Below are 11,847 nucleotides of genomic sequence, written 5' to 3'. Positions count from 1 at the left end.
CCGCCGGCCGCTGCGCGGTGCGCCGCCGCCGTGCTGCTGAGCCGCGGCAGCGCCGTGCCCGCCGGCAGAGCCCGGCCCGCCTTCTCGCCTTCGCCTTCCCTGAGGCGGGGCACGTCCCGCCCTGCCCGGTGCGGAGCGGAGCGGGCAGCCGGGCGGGGGAGCCGCTCTGAACAGCGCTCCTGCCACGGTAGGAGCCGCCTGCAGGCCTGCTTTGTCCTGCCTTCTCAGACCCGCGTTTTCTTTTACTCCTATCAGTGCTTGAAAATGCAATGGGAATAGTAACTAGGCAGTGGAGCTGTTCTGGCAGATCTGGGATGAAAATAAGATATTAATTCTGATAATCTTCATGTGGAAACCTGGGGAGTTTTCAGGTAAAGCCTTCAGCTTGTAGTTAGGTTGGTCAAGTGCCTTTTTTGTGCCAGCTGTTATTATCAGTCTACACTGGTGGAAAAGGCAGAGTCCGCACATGTTAGCACCTGTATCTTTTTATAACCGTTTATAATTCTTTCCAGTTGCAATTTATAACCCACAGCAGTCCCCCTCATACCATTCCTAATACTCTTATACAAGTCCTAAACCTGAGTACAGCCTTTTGCCTATTCAGTCGTACTGTTACAGTGGACTACTGCCCAGCTTCCTATGGGCAACTTCATATTTCACTGTAATTAAAACTTGTTTAGTGAAAGGCGAATGGAGACTCAAAGCTGTGTTTAAATGTGGCAGTTATATCATCCGTGATACTCATGGACTGCATTTGTGTGCCCTAACGTAGGTTAGAGGGTTACTTTGTAGAATATGAAGCTTGCCAAATGGCTTTGGTTTCTTGGCTGGGTTGTTTTGCCTGTTCTCTCTCTGTGTATTAAGATGTTGGGCAGGGGGTGTCTCCAGACAGTTAAGGTACTGCTGTTTCAAATGTTGAACAGATATCAGATCTTAAACCTTTCTATGTAGTTATTACTTATATGCTATTTTACGGAGGATTTTAGCTAACATGAGTGCATGTGTGCCTATTGCGCAGATAATAGCAAGAATGTGCATTAGTAGRTATTTTCTATGAACATGTCTTTGCTTGTTAGTGTGTCTGTCTAGGGTGGGGTTGTACAGCACTGTACATACATGCTTGCACAGTTGTGTGTGGAAATGAATTAATGGCAGAAGACTGCAGTTATGCAGATTTTGGGAGTGATGGAGAGGGTCTGTGATGGGGACAACGACTTGCTACTTCTAGCAGTAGTTGGCTGACTTCTGACATTGTTTGTTCTGAATGCAGTCGGATTTCTTGGAACGTGACCAGAAGGAGGTGTAATGAGTACCGGGAGACTGAGTCTTTGTTTTGCCATAGTGAGTGCAGATGTGCAACATTCATTTTCCCTATTCCTTTTCCCATGTCATCTCCCTTTTTGAAATCTTCTCTTCCCACCACCCAAATCTCTGCTGCTGCTCTTGGTGTATTTTGAGACATATGCTGTCTTATGTGGTGTGCTTTCTTTTTCTTCCTTGAGGAAGAGTGTTTATGGAGATAATGAGGATGGAGAAAGGTGGTTCTTTCAGTAGCTCTGAAATGGAGGAAAGAAGTGAGGCAATAGCCCTGTGATCACTGAAATTAAATTCTTGCATAACGGTACTGGCGTTGTAGCATGGCTTTCTTTATAATCTCTTCTTTGACCAGCCATATGCTGCCTGCTTGGCCACCAGGCTTGCATAATCAGATGCAAACATTATTGTGGTAAAGTCAGATGAATGGAGTATTCCTAGTCAAAGTTTTCTGTTCACGCGTTTAAATCTCATTTACTGTACTTGAGCGTGCTGTTGGGCTTCAATTAATGTTTCTCCCATACTTGCCTTACACTTAAATGCTACCTAAAAACAAGTGTTTATTTAAGTTAGGGGAAGGGACATTTGAAGAGGTGGCAGAGAACAAAACTTTAAAGGTCCTTATATACATAGCTGGTAAGCTTAAGGAAGTGACCTTTTGAAATGCGGGTGGTGTAAGTGAATGAGACACACCTTTCCAACAAACAACTGAATACCTGCTGCAGAGTACATCACATCAAGACAATGAAATAGTTATTTCAAGTGCTTCTGTTTAAAAACCCTGCAAAGTAAATTACATTGATTAAACATGATATTTTCCCTAATAGCTTTGAGAGTAGGTCTTATTTTTAACTGGTGTCTTTCTCTGAATAGCTGTTCCTAAACAAAGGCTGTGTATAATACAGTTTTTGTTTAGGTTGATAGTTTCAAAATAATATCTGCAGAGCTGTATTTTTCAGGCATGGCAACATAACATACTACCAAACATTCATTTCTTGTCTGACAGAAAAAAGGTGGAGAGCTGTTTTGCCATTAGTATTTTGCTTTTAAAGACAAAAAGTAGTATTTATTCAGTGAAATCTGTAAAACATTCAAAAATTCTACCTTTATACTTCTGTCTTCATTATTCTATAAAGCTAATTGAATTATTCTGACAAATCAAGTTAGTTTTCTTTCAAGTGAAATAGCCTGAAACTGGAGAGAAAACTAAATTTTCACTTGATGAGGAGATGAAAATAAAAGATGCAGAGAAATAAATAAAATGCAATAATAATGAAAAACTTCTTTTAATGTACTGTTTTGAATTGTTACTTGCTAAAGAAGCAAAGGATTTGTTTTATACTATGCACCAACTTTTTTACATGTGTTAAAGTTTAATCTTTGAGTAATAGCAAACAGCTATCTTCATGTTGGCTAAGAGCGTCAGCTTACTAACAGAATGGGGGGAAATGTTCATCTATGATTTCGTACAGCAAAGAAATTGCACTGGTTATTTAAAGAACTTTATATCTTTCAGAAAAGTTACCGTCTGTTAAATACGTTCATCTAATGTTGTTTGGTGAAGAGATGTTGAAAGTTAAATAGCCTTCTTTCCCACCATTTTCTTCTACTTTTCCTACTTGCTAAGACTACTCATACAAAATTCATTAGCCCGAACCTACTCTTGAAATTCCATCCGTCTCCTTTCTGTGTAAATTGTATGCTCAGTCATGCTGATCTGGTCTGCTGGCTGTCACATCTGCAGGATGAGCCTGTCACTGCGATTGCCAATTGTAGTTCCTCAGTAATTCTTTTGTGATCCTCTTCATTTTTCAAAGAATGTTTCCCGGATCATTTTTGTTTTCTGAAGTTGAATTAATAAGAAGGATTAACAAATAACTAGTTAACTAGTTCTGGTTCTAGCAGTAGGAGCATATTATTAGAAATTGACTTAATCTTCTTTTGCAAAACATTCAGTATCTCCTTGTTCTGTATAAATCATGGTATGGTATAACTGATATTGTATTTTCCAGTATACTGCATTGCTTAAGAGCTAAATACTTCACCTAGTCAAAAGAAAAATGCCAGCTATTGTGTAGTTATCATTTTAATTGGTTGTTGTGTGGAGACTGTTGTTTTGCATCACTTCCTGAAGTTATTGCACTGTCTTTATTAATTCGGTCTGTCTTTGACTTCTTACTACTCACTTGGGAATATATATATATATCTCCATATCCATACATGTTACTGTATATGTAATTTCATTTTCTTATGTTTAATTTTGAAATAAAAAAGTTAAACTTTGTTTTTGTTCAATCCCAAAGTTACCTCATATGATGCAACAATTCAATATTTTCTCCATTTGCTTTTTCTGTGGCTTAGAATAGCTTAGCATCCCTTCTAAGGAAGATCAGGATTTGGTGAAAATGTGTCCAATTTGTAGGCATCTTTCATGAGCTTTCTCTCTAGTCCTGCTGTGATTCTCCCCCTCCCCCCCCCGCCCCTTTCCTGTCTCTACAAACATGGTATTCATCTATAAAACTTAATGTGACTGTTCTAGGGTACCTTCAAGAGCATAATGAGGCTAAGTGTGTTTCTGTGTTTTCTTAAACCCCTTCAGCTGAATACAAAGTTCTCTCTGGTTAAGAATAAGCATCTAGCAGATTGAGAGAAGGGTGAGTGACTCTGGGAGTAAACTGGGGGGGGTCAGCTCCCTACCACTGTGTTTGTAATCTGGGGCTGGCAGTGCCTGCAGCAGGATCACCAGCTTGTGTGGGAAGGGCCTGCAAGCTGCAAACAGCTCAAGGTCTGTGGGCTGACCGCTCCCACTCTGGAAACTGAAATGTGGCGCCTTTGTGGATACTCTAGATAGTTCAACTTTAACCTGATTCTTTCCTTTCAGCTGAATATTTATATATATATATATATATATTTATTGCAGATTGGAAATAATTATTTCCAGAAACATATGCTCTACAAATACATTATTCCATCAGCATTCAGCAAAACAGGATGGAATTTCCAAATATTCATACTATCTGTATGTGAATTCATTTTTGCATACTGTAGAGGGAATGATGTGGACTTTATTTTTTCTCCTTAACAAATAAAAAAGATTGAAATACTTAATCAAAAATGTGTTAACTTTGCTTGTCACAGTCCTCTTATAATTAAATGGGCTGGGTGACTTCTCTTCCTGTATTCTTTCTTGATGTTTGATAGACAAAAATCGTATCTTTTAGGTGTGTTGTATGTATTAAGAAGTAATGGAAGATCACAGAAGGGGAAGTGTCAAAACTGGTACTTTTTGATTTAATATCTCTAACCCAATGTGTTTCACCCTGTACAGAGTTGGTATGTGCTGACTCTAATGCCATTTTTTCGTTCAGCCACCTACTTGTTGCAATTAAAGTATTTTATCAGAGAGAGAGATATCTTTGTGGTTCTTAACAAACGGTAAACATATATGCAGGATTGCTGTCTAGAAAACAAAAACCAGATAGATCTGTATGATTTAAAAAGTCAGTTTGTAGTTAGATGCACAGAAATCTAATGCTTTTCATAGAAATAAAGGTTTCTTTTCAAATTAGTTCATGTTCTGGTTGAGAAGATTAATAACACTGGAAATACCAACTTACAGAGAACCAGTACTCTTGTTAAGAACAACCTGTTTTGGTGGTTTCAGAATAACACAGGCTTTTTAGAAAGCATGGGAATGTTGAGGGAAACCCCACTTCATCTTTCTTTGTATTTTCTTTGTTTAGAATTTGAATAACTGCACAATTAAAGTTGATATTTTTAGAGTCGTTTGTTGTCTTTTTGAGGAAGAGAGAAAAGTAAGTAACAAATTATCAGCAAAAAAAACAAACCCAAAAATTTCATTGTGTGTAGTCAGAGCAAATGACTAGAGGTCATTTCAGGGCTCCAATACAAGTCAACAAATGATTTACAGTATGTATACTAGCATATTGTCATGTTAATGTGTAATACACTTCTATTTTTCATGTGTAACATACTTATCTTTTTGTGGTATCTGCCACCTTTGTAAAATGTTCAAAAATCAGAAAGCTTTGGTATATGCAGGGTATAAGGGCTTTTTGATTTCTGGGAGTTTTGCCCTCAAAGATCTATCCCAAGCATATTAATGCATTCTTTAAGGTAATAGTGATTTATAATAGTTAACCTAGTCTTTGTATTCATTATTCCTTTTCTCAGTGGTTTAGGTGGCTTTCTCGATATTTAGCTGGATTAGGTCAGATTAATTTATATGCAAAGCCTCCTTTGTAGTTTAAAAAAAATAGTTAAAATCTTGTAAAATCTTAATGAAGTGAATTTTATTCTGGAAGCACTTTTAGCATCAATATATATATTGATCAAGTAAATCCTCTTCTTGTTAACTTCTATTTTCAATATTTTTCCATAGTTCTTAAATATGTGAAGAGGCAGCAAAGAAAAGCATATGCCATCTTGTTCATCATCTCTTTGTTTTGATTCTATAGTAAAGCCTTAATTATAAATTGTGTTGAATTGACATTGCTCTGTCATTCTCTTTGAGAAGCAAGAAGAAAAGGCAACTATCATCTGAGGAAATAATCTCTTTTAATTGAAGTACTGTTTTTTCAGTAGTAAAATTGATGCTGAGAATTACTGACATGTGCTTAGACCATTATACAGAAATAAATTTAGTAGTCAGCTAATGTCTTATAACCACAGAAATGGCCTAAAAATTCAGCCTAAAAGCCTTAAAATTTATTTGTAGGTGCTAGTACCTACATTTACAGATACTGTGAATCTCACAAATGATTTTCTTTTATAGAAATCTTCTAAACAATGTTACTCTGTCTTTTTTACCAGATAAGGAAAATGAAGCATATTGAAACCATATGGCAGCTTGAATAAGTCACATTAAGAGGCTTGGGAAAGCATGGTTGAACACGCTGTGTTTTGGACCTACGCCTCCGGAGCTGGCCAGTCATTCATTTCACCAACTCACAGTGCTGTTCCCTTAAGCTTCTGATGTTTATGGCACCAAATCCTACAATTTGGCTTCTGATGCTACTGTTCTTTTCAAACGTCTGTCAGATTCTCTCTAGTGTCTTGTTTTTAGGGCTGTTCTCTGCATTGGAATACAGCAATGGAAATTCTACGATTTCAAGTTGAAGCACTAGGCTGGAGCACTGCTGACTTCAAGGCTTTTCTCCTCTGTTTTCCTTTGTCCTGTTCTTGGCCAGCAAGGGGGTCATTGTTCTACGAGGACCTCTTGCCCCCTGCCCTCCTGCTTGTAGGTTTTCTCCAAAATTGATTGCTTTTTGTTAGCAGGGCACACAACCATGTTTCAAACTAAAGTAAGTTAATTTTAAAAGCTGTATTTTGAGAAGAGTCTTTGTGTTGCTTTTCAGTACTCCAAGGCTTTTTTAACTCAAAATGTGCATGGGGACATCCTTCCCTCCCTCCCTCCCTTTCCTTAGGGCACCCATGGCTGTAACAAGTGATTATTGTTGTCGTTGCTGGGTTTTAGGATGTATGTAATACAAGATAATTTGTTTCTAACCTTGCTATAAAACTCTACTCTATTTATACTTTTCCTAGCATTGTTTCTGCTTTTTAACAGAGCAAGTTGAATCTTTCTAGAAGATTACTGTAAATATTTCTGACCTGGAAGAGACAAATTAGGAATTAAAAGAACAGGAACAGTTAAATATTTAGGTTTCTTGGCAAAAAGCCTAGGCTAGCCAGAAGTTTTAATGAAAGATTTTTCTAAGTTAAACTTCCAGTAACCTTGGTTCTTGATGTTGCCGGAACTATAATTTCTGCCCAAGGAGTTGTCATGAACATCTTTTACTCTGTGTGCTGAAACCTTGCCATATTTATCATCTCATTGCCTAGATATGGTGCTAAAGTAGGAAACAACAATTGCTTCTGCTATTCTGAAAGTTTGAATTGACTCTGTAAATATATTTCAGAAAGCCAGTTAAATATAATGAGCAACATTCTTGAGTTTTTATGTAGTTGTTTTTTCAGTGAAAAACGTTGACATTTGATTTGGTATGGTATTTTGATTTTTATTTAGCTTTTGCTATGTTATCTATATTTTTAGTAGAAAATGTCAAGAACTTGCTGCATGAAGTGAATCTCTGTATCTGTAAAAGCAATGCTACACAAACTGAGAAATCCTAAGTAGACCACATTATGAGGAGAACTGAAAAAGGGCATTTTAGACTAAAGGCACTTTAGTAATGGTCTCTCCGTAATACAAGTCTTTTTTGTCAATGGCTGGCAAATCAAACCCTGTTTAGCAAAACTATGGGAATTTTAACTCCTATTTAATTAGAACAGGACTGAAGCAGCAGGTTGATTTGAGACTAAGCAGGAAGCAAAGGTGGGAGCATTACTTAAACTGCTCTTTCCCAATCCATGAACAGAAACCAGGTAGGCTTAAACTTTTAAGACAAGTGAATGGTTGTTGACCTTGATGGGGTCTGTTTGTTTAAGTCCATTCTGTGTTGGAGCATCTAATTACAAATATTTGAATAAAGTATTGAAAAGGAGGTACCATTTTCCTTCCCTTGCTTGTTGCGTCTTTGCTTCTCTGTCTCTGACCTCTCAATTCTCAGAACAGCAGCAAGTAGCAGCTTTAAAAGTCTGCAAACCAACAATAGCATGTTGTAAAGGCAGTCTCATTTGTGACGCTCTACCAAGCCTTTAATGTGGGTCTTACAGTCTCCTGTGATAAAGCTCAGAACTTTGTTTCCACTGGAAGGTTGCATACTAACTTTCCTTTTTTCTCTGAGTCCTGTTGCCTTTAAACATTACAAAGCTCTGTAGACTTTTTTTTGAGAAATGTACTGGCTAGACAGTTACTAGCTAACATTTAGAGCAAAGGTATGGCTCACAATGAAGGAAGCATGGATTTGGAAACAGATGTGACCTTTGCATTTTGTGAACTAGCTGTGGCACAAAGATAGTGTAAAAGACAGCAAAAGCAAAGAAATGAAAAAAAAAAAGCCTTCTTTGTGTTCTGGCACCCACTGGCATATACTTGCTGTGATATCAATTTTATCTTCCCATGTTAAAGATGGTAATGGCTAGTGGTGGAAAGTTGTTACATCTATAAAGGCACCAAACAATTTATGTGGAATAATTGTGAGGGGAGAAAGGACAGGGCAAATTAGTTTGTTTCCAAAAGAAATAAAAGCCAGACAAATATGATAGAAATCAGAATATTGGTTATTCTTAAGATGCTTATAAGAATCTTAGGGCATACTTGTTAAACACTAGTAAACTGTTTCCTTTGTTAGAAATACATTAGAATAAAACATTGTGGTTTTGTCTGGTTAACTGTGAATAAGAAGATTGTGGTTTTTGGAGGGGGAGGATTACGGATGACCTATAAAGACAGCTGAGTTTGAACAGTCAGGATGCCATTCTTTGAATCTAAAGCAAGCTGTTTTCATTTCTGGAAGAGGGAAACATTGCAGTACCTGGTAGGTCAGGTCTGGTCCATGGTCATGCCTGAGGTAGTAGCTGTTAGATGTGTGTGGGGGAGGTATTTTTTGGTTTTGTTTTTTCAGYTTTATTTACTGAGATTATTGTGAGTGGAAAATATATGCGACTGAGTATGGGAGAATTTACTGTGGATGTGCTAATAGATGTAGATGGCCTCAAAGGAAAGGGAATCAAATGGACTAAAGGATTTAAAAACAGAGTGGAAAGATATTTCAGTTTTGTTTACAATACTATTCAAGAATGTTCTTAACATATTCAAGAATATCAAGAATATGTTTATGGTATTTGTCATAAAACCAATCAAAATAGTTCTAGAAGGCAAATGTTGGTGATAGTTTTGTTATGAGACTTTGCAGAGTGTAAGACAAGACTATAAAGAGAAGTACTGGTTGTGATTTTTGGGTGATAAAACAAGATCTGATATCTGAGGTCTTCTCTTGGCTCCTTTTCTTGGTTAAAGGCTCTTTTTCTGATCAAGCTCTGTTTTATTTTTAGGAGAATAGCACTGTGTTTAAAATGGAAGTTGACATAAATGGAGAGTCCAGAACTACCATATCTACCCTTCCTGTACCTCTCGCAGAGGTGAGTTCTGCAGGCAAAACCGACGCCGAGAAGCCCCGATGCTCCAGCACCCCGTGCTCACCAATGCGGCGGACAGTTTCAGGCTATCAGATCCTTCATATGGATTCTAACTATTTGGTTGGCTTCACAACTGGAGAGGAGCTGCTGAAATTAGCCCAAAAGTGTACAGGAAATGAAGAGAATAAAGGGGAATCTGGGCCTAACTTGCRTTCCAAACAGCTTGATTCAGGACTTGCGCGTTCCTCCCGTTTGTACAAAACTAGAAGTAGATACTATCAGCCATATGAGATCCCAGCAGTAAACGGAAGGAGGAGGAGACGGATGCCCAGCTCAGGGGATAAATGCACTAAGGCTTTACCATATGAACCTTACAAGGCACTACATGGTCCCCTGCCTCTTTGCCTTTTAAAAGGTAAAAGAGCTCACTCTAAATCCCTGGACTACCTCAATTTAGACAAAATGAGCATCAAGGAACCTGCTGACACAGAAGTGCTACAATACCAGCTCCAACACCTTACCCTTAGAGGGGACCGTATGTTTGCAAGAAATAACACATGAACTGTGATCTGGAATTTAGAATCAATTTCTGGTTATTTCTCTGTTGCTGCAAAAATCCACTGTTGTACTGTGTACATGACTGTCCACATTGTAGGTGGTTGTATCAGCTAAATGTTACCAGAAAGTAATTTATTTGAATAGAATTTTGACAATGCAATGTGTTACAAATACTCGGAGGGAAATAATTCTTTCTAGAGCAAGCAGCTTCTAATTCAAATTTGACTGCAACTGGTGGATATTCCTTTGGACACCTTTTAACAAGGAAAAGGCTTTTGTTTTTTTGTTTTGGGATTTGGGGKTTTTTTTTGTACAGTTATATCTAGTATTTACAGTAATTTAACACTGAAAAATGGTGATGTCTGCTTGGTTGTTGCTAATTTTGGCTTGATGTTAGAAACTGCTCTTGGATAAGTACTCAAGTTATCTTTTTGTTTCTTCCTGTATTCTACAGTAAAATGTACATATGATTTTTTACATAATGGGAAGGAATGTGAACTTGGCTAAATTAGATCACTTGTTATTTAAACAATCCAGTTCAAACATTTTGTAACTGGGCTTGCACTGGTGAGGGGGAAATTCACTCATAAAATATACCTTTGTTCATTTGCTACTTTAGACCTATTAAATTATTTTTTAGTTTCTGCATGGAAGTAATTGCTTTGCCTCCTCTGTTCTATAAAAAAAATTGTTTGGAATAAGTATTTGGGATATTTAAAAAATCTTTTGGGGAGTGAAGTTTTTTTTTGTTGTTAATGTGGTTTTTTTTTTTTTACATTGTCTTGACATGTAAACAAGGATTCACTTCAAATGCCAGTAAATACACTAGAATGTCTGCATCAGTATGTGAATAATGTTTTTAATTTTAATTCATGATTTCTATAATATATATAGTAATGGAAAGTGTCAAATAACTTTAGCATTGTTTTGGAAATTTAGTTTATTTGAAGCACTGCACACTTTTATTGAGATCCAGAAGGTAGACTTTTAGATGGAGTGCAAGTAAAGTGTTTCTATATCATCCTTGAAGAGCTGATCCTGTTTTTTTCAGCAGAGTAGATTGAATACACTGGCTTAATTTGTTGCTTAAGAAATTTTCATCCAAACATGAGATCAAATGCAATTTTGACAGCTGTATTCTTAGGTACATTTAAAACATGTTAGTAACTTATGTTTAAAAAATGAAAAATAGTTTTTAGACTTTTTTAGGTGCAATTTATTACTGAAGCAGTGTGCCGCTTAGTTTTGGTTGATGACCTCTCTAGAAGTTAAGAATAATTAAGATCACATTGTTTTGAAACATAACATATTTGATCAGTTGTTCCTGGTACAATTCAGGTATTTTTTGTTTCTCCTTCTGAATAAATAGAAAGCACTAGTCGGTGCATTTGTTGTGGAAAATGAAGAGTTCTTTTCATTCTATTGCTTACTCCACAGTTATAACTGAAGGCAGTAAATAAGAGCCCAGTAGTCTGAATTTTGCTGGTTTGGCTAATGTTTTAGATTTGTTAGAATCTTTACAACAACTGATGTGTATTTTAAAAAGTTAACTGCGCCTCTGTAAATTTAATGTATTGAACAATGATCTCTAAAGTAAACTTTTCCTATATAGGCTTTAATTTGAAAAACAGAATATGGTCAAATGCCAAAGAGAAGGGGGCTTTGTTTAAAGAATAAACACCACTATTTATTGAAATACCTATGAAATTGTATTTCTGGCTGAAAAATAAAAAGGGTGATATAAATACATATTGTTGTGGAGTCTTTTGCTGTGTAGGAGAATGAGGACACTAAAAAATGCAACTCCAGAGTGGGAATGTCAGACTTCTATGAAATATTTAGATACTTAGATACTTCTCCTGTTGTTTGATTTCCTCAGACATACAATTGTTAGTATGTTTTGTGCATATT

General features: G+C 36.9%; 1 protein-coding gene across 1 annotated transcript; it reads left to right on the top strand.

Moving 5' to 3' along the window:
* The first annotated feature begins 348 nt into the window (after positions 1-348).
* On the top strand, positions 349-11,685 carry CUNH5orf30 (chromosome unknown C5orf30 homolog). Its single transcript, XM_026074256.1, has 2 exons — positions 349-371; positions 9,295-11,685. Exon 2 carries the CDS (start codon positions 9,316-9,318, stop codon positions 9,937-9,939), a length of 624 nt encoding a protein of 207 aa, XP_025930041.1. The 5' UTR covers positions 349-371; positions 9,295-9,315; the 3' UTR covers positions 9,940-11,685.
* The last annotated feature ends 162 nt before the right edge of the window (positions 11,686-11,847 follow it).

Source organism: Apteryx rowi, unplaced genomic scaffold (assembly GCF_003343035.1).
Source record: "Apteryx rowi isolate R43461 unplaced genomic scaffold, aptRow1 scaffold_382, whole genome shotgun sequence".
Classification (NCBI taxonomy): domain Eukaryota; kingdom Metazoa; phylum Chordata; class Aves; order Apterygiformes; family Apterygidae; genus Apteryx; species Apteryx rowi.
The sequence above is the reverse complement of the archived record's forward strand: the minus strand, read 5'-3'. Positions and strand labels throughout refer to the sequence as shown.